Source organism: Eptesicus fuscus, chromosome 20 (assembly GCF_027574615.1).
Source record: "Eptesicus fuscus isolate TK198812 chromosome 20, DD_ASM_mEF_20220401, whole genome shotgun sequence".
Classification (NCBI taxonomy): Eukaryota; Metazoa; Chordata; class Mammalia; order Chiroptera; family Vespertilionidae; genus Eptesicus; species Eptesicus fuscus.
This window is the reverse complement of record NC_072492.1, coordinates 7,416,207-7,436,039: the sequence shown is the minus strand read 5'-3', so window position 1 is coordinate 7,436,039 and position 19,833 is coordinate 7,416,207. Positions and strand designations below refer to the sequence as shown.

The window sequence follows — 19,833 nt, the reverse complement described above, 5'->3', positions numbered from 1 at the left end:
CAAGGGCACATGCCTGGGTTGCCGGCTGGATCCCTGGTTGGGGGCGTGCAGGAGGCAGCTGACAGATGTTTCACCCTCCCATTGATGTTTCTGTCTCCCTCTCCCTCTCTATCTCAAAGTCCATACACTATTCTTTAAAAAAAAAAAAAAGAAGTGGATTGATAAACTTCCACTTAATAAATGTAATAAATTAAGAAAATATACTTCAAATCCATATTAAGGAGAATTTGGGTCAGTGTTTCTCAATGAGGGGCAATCTTGCTCCAAGGGACATTTAGTGAAGTCTGAAGACTTTTAAAAAAAAATTGATTTCAGAGAAGAAGGGAGAGGGAGAGATAGAAACATCAATGATGAGAGAAAGGCACCTGCCTGGCCAGTGCCCGGATCTAGCGAGAGCCAGGAAGAGGCTGTGCAGCAGCTGCCTTCTTGTCTGGGGTCCCAGAACCTTCCCAGTCCCTGGAACCTTCCTAGTCCCTGGGATGATGTGATGATGCCAAGGCCACTACGAGGGGCAAGGAGTCGTCGGGGTTGAACCCCACTGAGCCCAAGCCTCACGCTTTTCCGATAGCCGGGCCCACCCCACCTGAAGAAATGAGTGGTGGATTGGCCCCAAGTAAAAGCACAGTGTATGTATCCAACTTGCCCTTTTCCCTGACCAACGATGACTTATACCAGATATTTTCCAAGTACAGCAAAGTTGTAAAGGTTACTATAATGAAAGATAAAGATACCAGAAAGAGTAAAGGTGTTGCATTTATTTTCTTTTTGGATAAAGACTGCACAAAATTGTACCAGGGACATAGACAACAAAGGTATTTGGTAGTAATAAAAGCAAGCATTGCTATTAACAATGGAAGAGCAGTTGAGTTCATCCGAAGACAAAAGGACTTTGATAAATCTAAGGGCTATGAATGTGGGGAAAGTGGACACTTAAGTTATGCCTGTCCTAAAAATATGCTTGGAGAATGCGAACCTCCAGAGAAAAAGAAGAAGAAATAAAATAAAATTCCTGAACCAGAAGAAGAAATTGAAGAAGTAGAAGAAAGTGAAGATGAAGGAGAAGATCCTGCTCTTCACAGCCTCAGTCAGGCCATAGCTTTCCAGCAAGCCAGAATTGAAGAACAAAAACAGTGGACTCCAGCCTCCTACTTCCCCACGCCCGTAATCCCTACTTCCCCATATAATCCTTGTCCTATCCTACCTAATAAAACAGTAATATGCAAATTGACCGTACCTTCGCTACACCATAAGCCACGCCCACCGGCCACGCCCACCGGCCAATCAGGAGCAAATATACACGTTAAACCAGCAAAGATGGCGGGGGGGAGAGGGCAGCACCCATGCCAGTGGGATCCAAGCCATGATGGTGGACTGGGGCAGGCGGTTAGCGCCGGCAGCCAGCTGACCAGGTCCACCATCACTGATCATGGACCAGGGTAGTTGGCATGGGTTACCATCACTGATCATGGACCAGGGTAGTTGGCATGGGTTAGCGCCTGCAGCCGCCTGACCAGGTCCCGGATAAGGGCTTCGAGTCAGCCGCCTCTGGCAGCGGCTGACTCGAAGCCCCTATCAGGGATCATGGACCAGGGCAGGCAGCCGGCTGCCCAGATCCGCCATCACCGATCATGGACCAGGGCAGGCCGTGTGGGTTAAGGCCTGCAGCCGCCTGCCCAGGTCCACGATCAGGGATCACAGACCAGGGAAGGTGGCATGGGTTAGCGCCCGCAGCCGCCTGCCCAGGTCCGCCATCACCGATCTCGGAGCAGGGCAGGTGGCGTGGGTTAGCGCCCGCAGCTGCCTGACCAGGTCTACGATCACTGATCACGGACCAGGGCAGGTGGCGTGGGTTAGCGCCCACAGCTGCCTGACCAGGTCCTGCATAAGGGCTCTGAGTCAGCCATCGCCAGTGGCAGCTGACTCAAAGCCCCTATCAGGGATCATGGACCAGGGCAGGCAGTGTGGGTTAAGGCCCACAGCCGACTGCCTAGGTCCATGATCACCGATCTCAGAGCAGGGCAGGCGGCGTGGGTTAGCGCCCGTAGCTGCCTGCCCAGGTCCGCCATCACCGATCTCGGACGAGGGCAGGTGGCGTGGGTTAACGCCCGCAGCCAGCTGCCCAGGTCCGTGATCACCGATCTCGGAGCAGGGCAGGCGGCGTGGGTTAGCACCTGCAGCCACCTGACCAGGTCCGGGATAAGGGCTTCGAGTCAGCTCCCGCCAGCAGCAGCTGACTCAAAGCCCCTATCAGGGATCATGGACCAGGGCAGGCAGCGTGGGTTAACGCCTGCAGCAGGCTGCCCAGGTCCACGATCACGGATCACGGACCATGGCAGGCGTCATGGGTTAGCACCCGCAGCCGCCTGCCCAGGTCCCCAATAGGGACTTGGAGTCTAGCATAACGAAAAGAATAGTCAGCAAAAGCAGGAGACAAGGTTTCATAAGTTCTCCCCCAGGTCACCACTGTTCTCTTATACATTTTAATTATCCCAGACTTTGCATGATGGGATTTGATTTGAATTATGCCTGATAGAGATTACATGGCATGCATTGTAGGCTCATTCTTTCTTTTTGTGGTTGCCTGACTGAGAAAGGCGTTGGAATGAGAGAAGGCACTTTTATTTTCCTTTTTCATTCTTTAGAGGCTGAGGAATTATAGTTATATGAAGAACTTAGTGAGAGAATGAAAGTCTCATGCTATATTTTTCTGTAAGTTTTATCATGTGGACTATCAAAAACTTGGTGGGATCCTTTTCAAGAGGTGTTACAAAAATTATGTTGGAATTAACATTCAAGAGAAAAAGGAGAGAAGTGAGTGGTGGGTAAAGGAAAGAACTTTGTCCTAGAAACCAAATAGAAGCCACATAAACCTTCAGATTCTTACTCATTGTGCTTTGGAGGTATTAAAGGATAATTTTTTAAAAAGTTAAAATCATGACTCATAATCTGTATAGATAAAAGGCTAAGTGACCGACATTTGTCCATCCGTCTGACCAACCGGTACATATGACGCACTGGAAATATAAAAATAAACTTTGACTCGCACACGTGCCATACATATAAAGCTCTCGCTGGCGCTAATTTGAAGGTTGCATTTGGTGGGAAAGTTCTTTTCAGAGGGGATTTTTTTGTTGCCATGCTATACGATTGGCCATAGTACAAATAAGTTTTAAAGTACTGTAGTGTTTGGGGATGTTTCAGACAGTTGTCTCTTAAAACAAATATGAGATCAGAGGATTCTGCTTATAGTGAATGGTTAGTAAAACTTGGAGATGGCAAACTTGATAGCAGTTTTCATTTAGGAATGGATATTATTGAAATTCCCCATGAAATGATTTTTAATGGATCTATTATTAAAGCCACATTTGGAAATAGTATATCTATAGATAATATTAAAAATATATCTAAACATGCAATTCTTTGTTAAAAAAATGAGCACGTTCAAAAAATTAAATGAAGTAATTTTGGATATACTTGATGGAGATTTTCACGCCTATTTGAGTGATGATTCCATTGACTCAACAGATGATGCTGAAAAGGAAAATTTTCCTATTGAATTTCTTAATAGTATTACTCCTTCTGGAATGCCGTGTCATAAATTAAAATTGAAAGTGGTTGCAATCATCATGCTATTGAGAAATCTTAATAGTAAATGGGGTCTTTGTAATGGTACCAGATTTATTATCAAAAGATTGCAACCTAATATTATCAAAGCTGAAATATTAACAGGATCTGCAGAGGGAGAGATTGTTCTGATTCCAAGAATTGATTTGTCCCCATCTGACACTGGCCACCCATTTAAATTAATTCAAAGATATTTTCCTGTTATGCCAGCATTTGTGATGACTATTAATAAATCACAAGGACAAACTCTAGACAGAGTAGGAATATTCCTACCTGAACCCGTTTTTGGACATGGTCAGTTATATGTTGCTTTCTCTCTCTCTCTTTTTTAAAGTATTTAAAAAATATATTTTATTGATTTTTTTTTACAGAGAAGAAGGGAGAGGGATAGATAGTTAGGAACATCGATGAGAGAGAAATATCGATCAGCTGCCTCCTGCACACCTCCTACGGGGGATGTGCCCGCAACCAAGGTACATGCCCTTGACCGGAATCGAATCTGGAATCTTTCAGTCCACAGGGCGACGCTCTATCCACTGAGCCAAACCAGTTACGGCTGTTGCTTTCTCGAGTTCAAAGAGCATGTTACATTAAAGTTAAAGTTGTAAATACTTTATCTCAAGGGAAATTAGTCAAGCACTCTGAAAGTGTTTTTACTCTTAATGTGGTATACAGGGAGATATTAGAATAAGTTTAATCACTTTATCAATCATTATTTGCATCAATGTTGTTTTTATATTATGAGTTTGTTATTGTTATATCAGTTTGTTATTGTTATATCATTTTGTTATTGTTTACTTATTAATAAATTTATGTATTATTTTCATATACATTGTACTCATTTCCTTTTATCTCTCACACTTTTATTATAGAGAAAGGGCAAATAGCAATATTAAAATATATCATCTAATTAATTCCCTTTCAATGTGCACGAATTTCGTGCACCGGGCTACTAGTCCTATATAAGCAGCTGGCTTATGGGGGTGGCAGAGCAAATTTTTGTGGATGACCTGCTGCTCTCCCATACTGCTGGCAGTATCAGAATAAATGCTCATATATGATTAAAAAAAAAAAAAAGTGGAAACCCACTTCAGGGGATCCCTCAACCTCTAATGATTCAAGACGCCCAAGGATAAAGAAAAGCACATATTTCAGTGATGAGGAAGAACTTAGTGATTAAAATTATGTTTATTTTGTAAATATTAAAATTAAAAAAATGATGAGAGAGAATCATTGATCCGCTGCCTCCTGCACGCCCCCTACTGGGGATCAAGCTCAGGCATGTGCCCTGACTGGGAATTAAACCATGACCTCCTGGTTCATAGATCTATGCTCAACCACTGAGCCACACGGGCTAGGCTGAAGGCATTTTTTATGGTCATGCCTGGGGGCAGGGGTGTTGGTGCTCTGGGCATCTACTGGGTAGAAGCAGAGATGGTGTTAAACCTCCTGTGATGAGCAGGACCCATAGTGTACCCACAACAAAGCACTGAAGACAAAAATGCCCATAATGCAGGGGCTGATATGCCACGATAAGCAGAAAGAGAAGCAGAAAGACAGTCTCTTTTTTAAAGGAAAATAAAAAGGAAGGGAAAGATGGAGATGATCTATGGGAAAGCAAAGGTAAACAAAGGCAATAGGAAGTGTAAAATTCTAGTTCTTTATGAAATTTTAGTTATTTATTTTTTAAAAATTCAATGTAGTATCATGTGAAAGTCTTACAACTCTAAATTGATATTAGAGTGTACCTATATTTTGGGAGCTATCAGTGGCAGTATGCCAGTTTCTGTCTGATAACTGACACAGAATCAGGGAGAGAATGACTGAATGAATGAGTTGAGTTGAGTTGAGTTAAAGATGACCTTTCTTTGAACTAATGGGAGCTTGTGTCTGAGATAGTTCATCATGTTAGAAAGGTCAAAGAAAAATATATCATCAAATATTTTTATATTTGTCAATTTTTAAGAAAAATATTATATACATCATTATTGTTTGTCTTGATGCATGTTACTATTATTATGAATGAGATTTGGAATCATTGGTTTATTAGCTATTTACATTTTACTTATTTCTACTGCATTGTTGGTGCTTATTTATTGGTTATTGTGCTGTTTAGATATTAAAATAAATAAAAGTTTGTGTGCCACTTATGTATTACAAACAAACAAAAATATGATGTGCTCTTGCAGTATAATGGTTGATAGTTGTCAGAGATATCTTTAGAGCATCTGACTAATATAAGGTAAGTTACATTTTTGCTAAGTGTCCACTTTGTCTTTTTGTAAAACCAAATTCAGATTTTTATTGTTCTTATGACATCTTTCCTGCTCATTAACATTTTTGTGCTATGTGTAGCATATAACTTTATTGTCAATTCTGATGTTGAGTAATTCATTTGTTAATGTTGTGAAAATAGATAAATTTTTGTGCCCAGCAATGATTCTTTAGTCTATGTAGCTGATAAAGTACTTCATCAAAAATTAATAAGATTTTTTTATATTTTATTTAATTTATTTTTTATTTTAAAAAAAATCTTTATTGTTGAGAGTATTATAGATGTCCTCCCTTTTCCCCCCACTGCTCCCCTCCACCTGGTTCCTGGCCCACCCCAGGCCGTCACCACTCTATTGTCTGTGTCCATAGGTACTGCATATATGCATATAAGATCTTTAGTTAATCTCTTCCCGTACTCCCCACCCCCTTCCCACTGAGTTCATCAGTCTGTTCCATGTTTCCATGCCTCTGATTCTACTCTATTCATTAGTTTATGTTGTTCATTAGATTCCTTATTCATTTATTTTGATTTTTAGATTCAATTGTTGATAGAAATGTATTTATTGCCCATTTTATTGTTCATAGTTGTTGTTTTTTCTTCCTTATCTTCTTCTTCCTCTTCTTAAAGAATACCCTTCAACATTTCATGTAATACTGATTTGGTGGTGATGAACTCGTTTTGCTTTTCTTGTCTGTGAAGCTCTTGAATGATTCTCAATTCTAAATGTAGCTTTGCTGGGTAACCTTGGTTGCAGGTCCTTACTATTCACCATTTTGAATATTTCTTGCCACTCACTCCCTTCTGGCCTACAAAGTTTCTGTTGAGAAATCAGCTGACAATCATATGGGCTCTCCCTTGTAGGTAACTAACTACTTTTCTCTTGCTGCTTTTAAGATTCTCTCTTTGTCTTGGCATTTTAATTATTATGTGTCTTGATGTGGGCCTTTTTGGGTTCCTCTTGTTTGGGACTTGTTAGCCCATTTTTTTCACCAGATAGGGGAAGTTTTCTGTCACTATTTCTTTAAATAGGTTTTCAGTATCTTGCTCTCTCTCTTCTCCTTCTGGTACTCCCATAATGCAAATGTTGGTACGCTTGAAGTTGTCCCAGAGGCTCCTTACACTATCTTCATATATTTTTTATATTTTTTATTTTTGCTCTTCTGATTGGGTGTTTTTTGCTTCCTCATATTCTAGATCATTGATTTGATTCTCGTAATTCTCTATTCTACTGTTGAATAAAAATTATTCTTTATTTTTATTACTGTATGCTTAATTTCTGACTGGCCCTTTTTCATGTCTTTGTTATTCTCACAAAGATCCTTGAAAGTCTCACTAAGTCCCTTGAAGCGCTAATTAAGTCCCTTGAAGGTTTCATTAAGATCCTTGAGTAACCTTATAACCATGGTTTTGAACTCTGTATCCAGTAGTTACCTTGCTTCCATTTTCTTTCATTTGTGACATGTTTTTTATCTCCACATTTTGGCTGCTTCCTTGGGTTTGTTTCTATGTATTATGAAGAGCTGCTATGTCTCCTGAAATTGGTAGAGTGGCCTTGTGTAGTAGGTTTCCTGTAGGGCCCAGTGGCTCAGCCTCTCGAATCACCTGAGCTGGGCACTCTAGGTGCACCCCTGTGTGGGCTGTGTGCACAGCCTTGTTGTAGTTGAGCCTTAATTGCTATTGGCGTCACTGGGAGGAGTTGATCTCCAGGCTAATTGGCTGTGAGGACCAGCTGTGACTACAGTGGAAGTGCTGCTGTGCAGGAGACACACTTATGGAGCAGGGCTTGCTTCAGTGGGCTTTGGTGTTCATTGAGTCTGCCCCTTGAGTGTATTGCTTGTGGATGTGTAGAGTTGTAATATGGTATGGTCTGAAGTTGTCCATTGGGTGTACTGGCTCTGGGGTCTCCCAGGAGGTGCAAAGGCAGCAACTACCTGGGGTCATCCAGCAGGAGCTACAGAAATATCTGCAGATGGCTGCTACTTGTATTGGGCTTGGAAGTGCCCAGGCGAGACCAAACACCCAGCTGTAAAGAAGGCAAGCTAGTGCTAATGCTGAGTCTTGGGCTGTTTATTGATAGATTTGGGGCCACTGATGCCAGCTGCTGCTTGTTTGAGAGATTTTAGCAAGCCTGAAGCCTGAGCCAGGACAGGCCATTCATATGAAAAAGCTGCTGCACACAGCTTGGGTGGGGTTGTAAATTGAATGGGGTGGGATCTCAGAGAATCACCAGGGCAGAACGAACAGTGTGGGCCACACTGATGAAAACTCAGATATGACTGCCAGTCAGCTCTGTGACGGGGAGATCCCAGCACAGGAACAATGATCCCTGCGAGCACCCCCATATGGGAGAAAGCCGCCCCTGAGTTTTCATCTCGATGCCAGACAACCCAGTTTCTTCCTGTTTGTACCTGGATCCCCCAAAGCTGTCGTCTGGCACTGGAGCTCAGAGGGAGAGGGACCATGTAAGCTGTGTGCCAGCCCTTTAAAAGGAACTGCTTGGGTCTCCAGCAGCCTCAGTGTCATTCAGCCACAGTCCCTGCTGGTTTTTACAGCTGGAAGTTACTGGAACTTCTCTTTCCAGCTCTGGAACCTTGGGCTAGAGGTCTGGTGTGGGGCTTGGACCCCTTGCTTCTCATGGGAGACCTCTGCCATGAAGATATCCCTCTCAATTAAAAAAATGCCACATGTGGGAGTTATCCCCATTCTGTGCTTCTGCCCCTCCTCCTAGTCTCAATGTACTTTCTTCTTTACTTCTCTAGTTGTAGGACTTGCCTTCAGCCAGATTTCAGGCAGTCCTGAATGATGGTTCTGTATTTTAGTGGTAATTTTGATGTGGTTGTGGGAGGTGGTGAATACCTATGCTGCCATCTTGGTTCTCTAATAAGCGTTTAGGTACCCGTTTCGGATCATTAGAGCAATCCAAAAACTGTGTGTAGCTCTTGGAAAAGAGCACAACTTTCTCAAGCTGTGATTGATAGAATTTGATGTGGTCTGATTATACCAAAAGTGACTGATGTATGGTCACAAGAATTTATCTTGTGGTATCTCCTCTTGAAATGAACATATGTTTCATTTTTAGTTTATAAAATATACCATCTCCACCAATGTCCAGTTCAGTAGATACTATAGATGAAGTGTCTTAAAAAACAATGCTATTCAGTTGGGTGGCTATGGTAAAACAGATAGATTATAGTAAGTGTTGACTAAGATGTGGAGTAACTGGAACACTTATACACTGCTGGTGGGAATGTAAAATGAATGGTTCAGCAAGTCTGGCAGTTTCTCAAGTGGTTAAACATAAAGTTACCATATGATCCAGCAATTCCATTCTGAGGTATGTACAAAAGATTAGAAAACGTATATCCATTCAAAAACTTGTACACAAATGTTCATAGCAGCATTATTCATAATAGTCAAAAGGTAGAAACAGCTCAAAATTTCCATCAGTGGGAATACAAAAGAAAAGTGGTATATTCATACAATGGAATATTAGCCAGCCATGAAAAGGAATGAAGTACTGATACAGGCTATCAATATGGATGAGCCATAAAAATGTTAACCTCAGTGAAAGAAATCAGATAGAAAAGGCCATGTATGATTTAATTTACATGAAATGTCTAGAATAGGCAAATCAATGGGGACATGAAGCAGATTAGTGGTTGCCTAAAGCTAGAGTGTGGGAGGTTGGGGCCAATAAAAAGAGACTACAAATGGTATGGAGTTTCTTTGGGAGGAGTGATGAAAATATTTTAAATTTGTTTATCATGAGGGTTGTACAACCCCATGAATATACTAAAACTCACTGAATCGTACACTTCATTATATGGTATATGAATTACATATAGCTCAATATAGCTTTTCAAACAAAAAAAACAAAAAAACCCCAATGAAACTAAAAATTGTTATTAAATTCAAACCAGATACTTTTACTTAATCTCAAAAACAAAACCAAAAACCATAATATCTTCCCTCAGGTAGTTATTAAATTCTACAATATTGAGTTAGCCAGAGATGCTTGTATGGCCTCATGCAAGCCCACAGCGACCTATGTCTTCACACATGAGGACCCTGCATGGCTGTACCTGAGATGATTTCTTTTATTATTATTATTATTTTTTAAATATTTTTATTGATTTCAGAGAGGGAGGGAAAGGGAAAGAGAGAGATAGAAACATCAATGATGAGAAAGAATCATTGATCAGCTGTCTCTTGCACCCCCCACACTGGGAATTGAGCCCGCAACCTGGGCATGTGCCCTGACCTGGAATTGAACAGTTTCCTCTTGGTTCATAGATCCACACTCAACCACTGAGCCACTCCGGCCAGGCCAGGCTGATTCCTTTGTTGCTGTTGTTGTTTTTGTTAATCCTCACTTGAAGATATTTTTTCCATTGATTTTTAGAGAGAGTGGAAAGAAAGGGAAGGAGACAGAGATGTGAGAGAGAGACATAGATTGGTTGCCTCCCGCATGCGCTCTGACCAGGGCCAGGGATCAAGCCAGCAACCAGTACATGCCCTTGATTGGAATCCAACCCAGGACCCTTCAGTCCACAGGCTGATGCTTTATCCACTGAGCCAAACTGGCTAGGGCTGATTCCTTTCTTTTAGATGAGGAGTTTCAATATGTCCTGATTTTTATAAGAAAACTACCCAATTAGACAAATTAGTTAGACAAATTTATACTTAGTCATTAGAGATTTTATTATTTGGTTTGTAAGTTTAGCTCTAGGGGGCAATATAATTTAGCAATATGTTTAATTTTTGTGTGATTTTTAGATTTTAAATTGTTTTTCATTTCCACCTAATATTATGAAAAATTCAAACATACAGTTGAAAAAATTGTACTTAACACAAATATTCATAGCTTGCAACCCAAACCAGCAAGCTAGATTTCTATAAGTAAAATTGTATAAGTACAATTTGTGCCTAAGTACAACCCACCACCTAGGTTTTACCATTAACATTTCATTTTGCTGATTTTGGCACATATCTATCCATTAACTTATTCCACTTTTCTTTCATTCATCCATCTTGTTATTTATTTTTTATTTTTTAAATATATATTTTTTAAATTTCTTTATTGATTAAGGTGTCACATATTTGTCCTCATTCCCCCATTCCCATCCCACACCCCTCCCCACGGATGCCCCAAACCACTGTTGACCTTAACCATTGGTTAGGTTCGTATGCATGCACACAAGTCCTTTGGTTGATTTCTCCCCCATCCCCCCACCCTCCCCTAACCTCCCTCTGAGGCCCGATAGTCCGATCGATGCCTCCTTGTTTCTGGTTCTGTTCTTGTTCATCAGTCTATGTTGTTCATCATTTCCCCTAGATAAGCGAGATCATGTGTCACTAGAAATATACTTATAAGAACTGAATGTGAGACGAGCAATAATAGTTATACTGACAGGCAATGAATCAGTCTGTAGTGAGTTTCTTTCTGGACCAACAGTTCTTTTGAGACCCAATATCAATGTCCACCAGTTCATTATGTGTACAGGTCGGCACTGACTTTTCAGCTCTGGATGGTGGACAAATGCTGGTAATGCAGGTCCGACTCCCTCTGGTTTGGTCTCGGCCGGACCCAGGGGCACGGCTTCACCCGGACTCAGGGGCGCGTGGCCTCACCCGGACCCAGGGGCGCGTGGCCTCACCCGGACCCAGGGGCGCGTGGCCTTAAATATATTTTTTATTGATTTTTTACAGAGAGGAAGGGAGAGGGATAGAGAGCTAGAAACATCGATGATAGAGAAATATCGACCAGCTGCCTCCTGCACACCCCCTACCGGGGATGTGCCTGCAACCAATGTACATGCCCTTGACCGAAATCGAACCTGGGACCTTTCAGTCTGCAGGCCGACGCTCTATCCACTGAGCCAAACCGGTTTCGGTCACCCATCTTGTTATTGACATATTTCAAAGTAAATTGCAGATAGCAGTACATGTCCTCTTGAATACTTTAGCATCTATGCTATTAACTAAAGTTCAATACTTATTTATTGTTTTTTTCTTTCAAGGTATAATTTACATACATTGAAGTAGACAAACCCCAGCATTATTTGTTGCACTTGACAAGTGCATACATTTGTGTAACCCAAACCCCTATCAAGGTGTAGAGAATAATCATTACTTTTGAAAGACCCTTCCTGCCCCTTTCCAGTCAATCATGCTGCATTTCCTCCTCCCCCTGCCAAAGACATGCCCACTGTTTTCTTTTTTCCAATGTAGTGCCTTTAAAAAATTAGTGAGAATAGATAAACAGAATACAAAATATGAGGACAGGCTGTAGGCATAGTTTTAACAGATGAGAATCATAGCTTCTCTTTGATAGCATAAACCAGTCAAACTTCCTACCTGCCCTTTATTTTCAATTAAATGCAATGTTCAACCAATTTCCAGCAACCTGCCCAGCGTGTAGCCCTCTGCCTAGAGAGGCAAAAGCAGTCATTGCATGGCGTGGTCTTGCGCCCTCAGTGATTTGGGAATGGACAGAAGATGGATTGTGCTCAAAGCCCACTGCTGAGCACTTACAGGGAATACCTGATGATTGTTCCAGCCAAATAGAAGTGCCTGACCCTTCTTCTTATTATCTCCTCAGAGGCTGAAATTGGGATCTTAAGGTGAAATCCAGTTGTAACTTATTTTTAATTTATTTGGAACATGAATTGAAAAATGTCTTCTTGCCCTAGCCCATTTGGCTCAGTGGATAGAGCATTGGCCTGCGGACTGAAGGGTCCTGGGTTCTATTCCTGTCAAGGGCACATGCGTGGGTTGCAGGCTCGATCACCAGTAGGGGGCATGCAGGAGACAGCTGATCAATGATTCTCTCTCATCATTGATGTTTCTCTCACTCTCTCTCTCCTTCTCCCTTCCTCTCTGAAATCAATAAAAAATATATATTTTTTTAAAAATAAAAATGTCTTCTTAATCTAACCACTAAGACAGATGTATCAAAAAGAACCAGCAAGCTAGATTTCTAAACAGAAGTGCTCTAAGCAGGGGAAATACAGATGTTACTCTCTTCTCCATCCTCTGTCAGGGCAGGACACTGATCTTGCCATCAATTATTCATATCAATGGTCTTAACCTGTTATTCCCATCCTCTAGTGGAAAGGAAAATCACTACATGACAGAGCCAAGAATTTTAAGCTCATTTGGGGATTTTTCTAAGGAGCTCTTATAAATGTGAATTTTCTGGTTACTGATACACATTACCTAGTTGCCTTTCCTTCTCCCCAAAGATCATGCCAATTGCTATTATTATTATTAAAAAGGCTATAGTTCTTTTAAGCCATTCACTTTTTTGAACTATTTGTGAATTAGGTAGGGCTGTCATAACAAAGTACCACAGACTGGGTGGGTTAAACAACAGGAATTCATTTTCTCACAGGCCTGAAGGCTGGAAGTCTGAGGTAAAGGTGTTGGTGGGGCTGGTTTCTTCTGAGGCCTCTCTCCTTGTAATGGCCTCTTTTCCCTGTGTCCTCACAGTCTTCCCTCTGTGTGTTTGTCTGTGTCTCAGTCTCCTTTTAAGAACATCAGTCTTATTGGAATGGGTTCCACTCATATGAGCTCATTTTACCTCAATTATCTCTTTAAAAGTCTTATTTACAAATATAAGAACTTTCTGAGGTATTGGGAGTTAGGATGTCAATATACAAATATTTGGGGAACACAATTCAGTCTATAACAAACCATAAAATACTTAAGGAAAAAACTTCATAAAACCATAAGAAAAATATGAGCAAAGCAAAAATATGAAAATGTAAAAATCTCATAACTTCATCAGTTTGAACAAATCAAGGTCCTTTCTTATTTTGCCCTTATTTTGCTCATTGAGGGTTCTTTTTCCTGACTCTTATCCAGCAGTTTACAATGCAAACATCAATGCAAGTGCTCTGTCAGTGTTTTTGTTTTTTTTTTTAAATAAATATATATATATGTAATATATTTTATTGATTTTTTTTTTTACAGAGAGAGGAAGGGAGAGGGATAGAGTCAGAAACATCGATGAGAGAGAAACATCAATCAGCCGCCTCCTGCACCCCCACCACTGGGGATGTGCCCAAAACCAAGGTACATGCCCTTGACCAGAATTGAACCTGGGACCCTTCAGTCCGCAGGCCGATGCTCTATCCACTGAGCCAAACTGATCAGGGCAAGTATATATATTTTTATTGATTTCAGAGAGGAAGGGTGAGGGAGAGAGAGATAGAAACATCAATGATGAGAGAGAATCATCGATTGGCTGCCTCTTGCAAGCTCCCTACTGAGGATTGAGTCTGCAATCCAGGCATGTGCCCTGACTGGGAATCGAACCATGACCTCCTGGTTCATAGGTGAACACTCAACCACTGAGCCACTCCAGCCGAACTGGGTTTTGTCACAAACCCAGCATTAGGTATTATTAAATAAAAAAATCCAAATTAGTTATATATCACTCTTTTAATTTTCCTGAATGAATGTCCTAGGTTGAATGCTTTCCTTAAGTTTATTTGTTATATATTTTTTCTTATTTAAGTTTATTTAACTATATCAGGTTTTTCTTAATTTATTAAATTCCGTTTGAACAAACTTAAGTGTAACCTATACATAGTCTAAAACAATATTGGAAAACTGTATGTTTAAGAAAATTTTTTTCTGATAGTTGCCTAATCTGTACTATTGCCTCTAGGATTTCTAGTAAAGAATCAGTAAGTTTCTATTAAAGAAATACGTATAATTCGAAAAGGGGGCTTGTAGCACTTTATATAGGCTGTGAATATGTCAATTGTCCACATCAAAGAATGGGGTGGGATTTGGAACTGGAAACAAGAAATGAGCACACACACACAACAGTGACATTTAGACAACAGGAACTGATGGGGAACCCCACTGGCAGGTACTGGAATAAAGTAAATTGTTCAAATTGAACTATTTGGCATCTGGTTATCCTGCAACTGGAGCTTAGTGATGACAGGATCCTGCACTTGGTTCATTTGCTAGCAAAATAAGGGACTCCTGATGCCTTTTCCCAGTATGCCAAAGTGTGGAAATGCAAGGTGTGTGTTACTGTATTTTTCTGCATCCATCTTTTCTAATCTTTGGCAAGTTGTGTTGATGTTTTGAAAGAAGAATTTCATTTGATTATAGATGGTAGCTCCTCCGGGCACTATAAAGTAAACCCCAAAAGAAAAGAAAGCCATCTACCCATCTTTACCAACAGGGGAGACTAGCAGGGAGCCAGGTGTCTCCTTTTCTTTTGTCATGTGTTAGGTCTCTTCTATCAGCACTAGGCAGACGATGTAGATAGAAAATGTCGTCTGTACTCTGCGCTGAACAGTCTGAATGGGAAACTTCCCTTTCTGGTTCTGGTAAAATTTCCCCTTGAAGGAGTCCACATTTAGGATTCCCCAGGACCAACAAGGGCAAGGTGGGCTACTGACTCCTTAGATGGGGATTTGGCCATTTTTATAATGACTTGGATTTGGACATATTGTTCCGTCAGCCAAACCCTCTGAGGAGAGTGGCAGGTGAGAATGTAAAGGCTCTCCACTTAAGGACACCTACCTGCTCTCACCTTCAATTTGTCTTTATTGCTCCCATCTGTAGCCGCCGCCAGCATCTGAGCAATGAAGCTGATGGCTGAGGTTGGGTTTGGAACAAGAAAGCGGGCTCTTTTGATTGAGGACACATTTCCAACGTGCTATGAGGAAGTCCGAGCACAGGTAATGTAATGTCTGGGTGGAAGGAGGTTGGAGGAGATCCTGGTATATATGTATATTACCTGGGGAGATTATTAAATTGTAGATTCTGATTCAGTAGTTTTGGGATGGATGAGTTTGGGAGCCCTCATCTCCCCCCCAAAAAAAGGCAAAGAGAGGGTGGGGTGCTAGGTAGGGCTTAACAGGAGCTTCAGATGGAACCAGAGGTAGAACCAGCTCCCCTCTGGAAGGTCCCTGTAATCGCTTAGACACGCAGCATGACCCCTGGGGTCCCCCCTGGGGTCCCTTTCAGCTTTACCATTCTGATTTTGGGTTCTGAAATCTAACAAGTGTGTTCTTAAACTTCTGGGGTCACAGACCTCTGTGGGAACGATGCAAGCTAGGTACCCTCTTCTTCCCCCAAATGCACACACACGCCTAATTCAGCAAACCGCTTTAGGCCCCGCAGGCGGTCCCGCAGCCCGGGGGCAGAACTTCTGCCCGCCCCCCCCGTTTCGGGTCGCATCCGCGACCTGGGCGGTTCCAGGGCTCAGCATCTGGCGCTGCTCGGCGTCAGCCCGGGCGTGGGCGTGGTCACAGCGGGCGGGGGCGGGGCCACGGGCGGAGGCCGCGCCCCTCGCCGAGAAGAGGCCGAGCTTGCTGCATTGCAGCCGCCGCGGCGCCGCTCGGCTCCTCACTCCCAACAATGGCGGCTCCGAGCCCGAGCGGCGGCGGCTCCGGCGGTGGCAGCGGCAGCGGCTCCCCGGGCCCCGTGGGGTCCCCGGCGCCGGGCCACCCGGCCGTCAGCAGCATGCAGGGTAAGGAGCGTGGCAGCGCCGAGACCCCGGCTCCCCGGCGCGGCCGTCGGCGGCGTCGCGGCCTGTCGCCCCGCGCGGACGCCCCCCGACCCGCAGGGGCAGCCCCGAGAGTCGCCGCGCCGGCCCCCCGCCCACCCCCACGGCTTCCCGCGCCCGGCCTGCCGCTTCGGCTCGGCCCGGATCCGGCGTGGGCTCGCGCAGGCCCCGGCCGCGGCCTCCGCCCGAGCTCGGCCCTGGGCCTGCCCGACGCCCCCGCGGTCCCCGGCCCACCTGGCGGGAGCGCCCCGCCGCGGCGGCTTACCTGGCGCGCCCCGCCCGCCCGCCCCGGACGCGGGCTCGGGCTGCGGCGGCGGGGGCGGCGGGGGCGGCGGGGCCTGGCTCCGCTCCCGGGGCGCCCAGGTAGGCGGCGGCGGCGTCCCTGCCCGCGCCCTCGGCCCTCGGCCCGCTCCCTCGCTTGGTCCCGCCGCCGCCCGGCCCCGCGCAGGGCCATCTTGGTTCCCTTCGGCCACAGCTGCAGCCGGACCCGGGTTGACCTCCGGGCTTCCGCGGTCCTGTCGGACCTGCGTTTCCAAACTTCTGCAGGGTTTCTGCGAGCTGGGAGGGGTGGGGGTTGCTCGGGCCTGTGCCACCTGGAAGGTAGTGAGACAGCCATTGGCCTGGTAGCAGCCATTTATTCCGGCCCAGGGATCCCTGTGTGAGCATTGCATGCAGAAAAAAAATACATAAATAAGGAGTGGATTCGGTTAATGGAGAGATACAGGAAATAGGAAGGCAGGGGTCAAGGTGGCACAGTGTAGTGTCTGGACATCTGAGGCAGCCCTCCTAATTAATGGCTTTTCCCACTGGAAATGCTTATTAGCTGTGTGTGGCTCTTGACAGCGGTCCTGTGAAAATACCAGGCCCCAGCCCATGAGGGACCATTTCCTTGAGTTTACTGGGGAATTTCGAGGAGCAATGCTATTTTTAAAAGGGAATCTCAGAAATCTCTTGACAACTTTAGCAAACTGCTTAGCTAAATTATTAGCAGAATCAGTTGGAGTGCTCTTGGTAGTGTGAGCATAGTTATTCTTTGATTAAAATCTCCCTAAAGGGCTCCTTCTGGGTCTCTCTCAACTGTGTGTCTAGTTAAGTTCAGCATTTATTGAATATTTCATGTTTATGAGAACGTGTGTGATTCAGGCAGAGACAGGGTTATATTCATTTTTATAATCCTGTCCCCTCCCCATGAGCTGATTTTAATATACATAAAGAACAGTGATAGATATATAGAGAGGATGATGTCAGAGCTCAGGGCACTTTCTGTGCAGGCCCTCAGGTAATTAGTTCAGATTGAATTAGTTATTGGATGCCACTGTGTTGCAAATCACGGCATACAGTCGAAATCCAATTTGGGTTTCCTGATCTTACAGCTTTTCAGTCTAGTTGTTGGTGGGAGATGAAACAGCAAAACGACAATTTAGGATTGTATTGCTTATCCAAAATGGGTGACATAAAATACGGTAATGTGATTTTGGGAGGTGGTAGTTTTTTTTGTTGTTTTTTGGGGGGGGGCGGGGGGTAGTAAGGAGGTTGACCTGTCTCATGTTGGAGAAGAGAGTTGCAATTCTCAGCAGAAAGAACCATTTGTGTGAGGTTTCCAAAGTGGGAAAGAGCTTGGAAGAGTCTAGGAATTCAAAGGAAGTCATTGCAGTGAGATATTATTCTGATGCTCTCCATTCTTCCTTCCCCAACTCTGTGTTTGTATACTAGTAAGCTAAACTTTTTAATAACCTGAACTCACTTTAAAAGGGAGGAGGCTTCAGACTTTTCCTTTAATTATTGATGACTTTTCTTTTATCAGTACTGTGTGTAGGCTTGATTGATTCAGGGACCTGTTATGCCAGTTCTTGATTATTATTACCTCTTTTGATTATTCAGAATGAAGAGAAGTGCTTGAAATTCTCAGAATGTTGTCTAGCTGAGTTCAGGTTATAAAACATGAGCTTAAGCAGCAATTTAGGATCTCTCTTTTTTGTTTGTTTTGTAATATTAAAGCCTACCCTCCAATACTTCATCTACCAAAGACCTTTAGCTTTAGATCAAACAGAGATGGTCCCTAAAAGGTGTTTGTTGTATTTACACCCCCTTCCCACAGTTTGCTTCTATTTGCCACCCAAACATTACTTTTCAGGGAGTTGTTATGGACGACATTTCATATAACAGATACTGGAGGTCCTTCTGTGTGATAAGCACTGCATGGGGCACTGGATAACCCTGCACACCTTTTCCCAGCTTGGACCATGCTAGATGTTGGTGACTCAGGAGTGGTCCAAGTGGTCCGGGTTCGGAAGTATTATTTGCTTCTTTTTTTTTTTTTTTTTTAAACATATGTATATTTTTATTGATTTCAGAGAGAGAAAAGGCGAGAGAGAAATAGAAATATCAATGATGAGAGAGAATTCTTGACCAGTGGCTGCCTCTTACATGCTCCTATTGGAGATTGAGCCCCCAACCCAAGCATATGCCCTAACCGGGAATCATGAACTCCTGGTTTATGGGTCAGCTCAACCACTTGAGCACACCAGTCAGGCTGGGAAGTATTGTTTTCTTAATATCATAATGCTTAAGAGCCAGAGCTCTGGAGTCCTGGATTTGAGTCCCATATCAGGACTTCAGATATTTGAGACCGTGGGCTAGATATTTAACTTCTTCAAGCCACAGTTTCTCAATTGGAAAGTAGGATTAATGCTTACTTCACTGGTACTCTGAGAATACATATAAATATAAGCATGGGACTGGCATATAATAAGGGTGCTTGCTAGACATGTTAGCCATCATCATTGGTAAAAGCAACAATACTTTTATTTATAATGGTCTCATTAATGGTCTCTTTCATTATTAATAGACGAGTCCCTAACCGCTCATGATCCACTCACAGTTTCTTCAGCTTCATTATTAATGGGTTCTATCCTCCTCTCTAACCTGTTGATTTCCATTTTTTCATTATTGAGCATTCCCCCTCAGAATATGCTGGATGAACCTTTATTCTACCTGGGTTCAGGTAACTGTTCTGCCATATACAAGCTCTGTGACCTTAGGGAAATTAACCACATTTTCTGAACTGAGTATTTCATCTGTTAAAATAGGGATAATACGTACCTTATAGGGCTATCATGCGAATCACATTAGAGTAATGCCTGTGAAAGTGCTTTGAAAATAGTAAGTATGTAAGAATTGTTATCAGAGATGATAACCTTCTTTAGTTACTAGTCACTTAAAATGTAATAGATTTAGAAGATCTCATAAACACAAGAGATTAAATTTATTATAGAAGAAAAAGCAGGGAAATATAAAACTAAGAAATGTCAGTTTTTTAAAACTTAAAAAATTGCTTAGAATCAATAATTGTTCTGAAAAACATGGAGGCATTTGTAAAGTACTTGTTATAGGAAAT

The 19,833-nt window shown here is 43.0% G+C and overlaps 1 protein-coding gene and 1 pseudogene across 10 annotated transcripts in view; both read left to right on the top strand.

Annotated features, from left to right (window-relative positions):
• The first annotated feature begins 583 nt into the window (after nucleotides 1-583).
• Nucleotides 584-4,826, top strand: LOC103296846 (zinc finger CCHC-type and RNA-binding motif-containing protein 1-like; annotated as a pseudogene).
• An 11,405-nt stretch (nucleotides 4,827-16,231) lies between these two features.
• The window catches only part of MAP2K4 (mitogen-activated protein kinase kinase 4), a 111,069-nt gene continuing 107,467 nt past the window's right edge, over nucleotides 16,232-19,833 (top strand). For all 10 annotated transcript variants that reach the window (XM_054709001.1, XM_054708998.1, XM_054708999.1 and 7 more), the window contains exon 1: nucleotides 16,232-16,400. In XM_054709001.1, coding sequence (XP_054564976.1) covers nucleotides 16,289-16,400 — 112 coding nt within the window. In that variant the 5' untranslated portion in view covers nucleotides 16,232-16,288. The remainder of the gene's footprint in view (nucleotides 16,401-19,833) is intronic.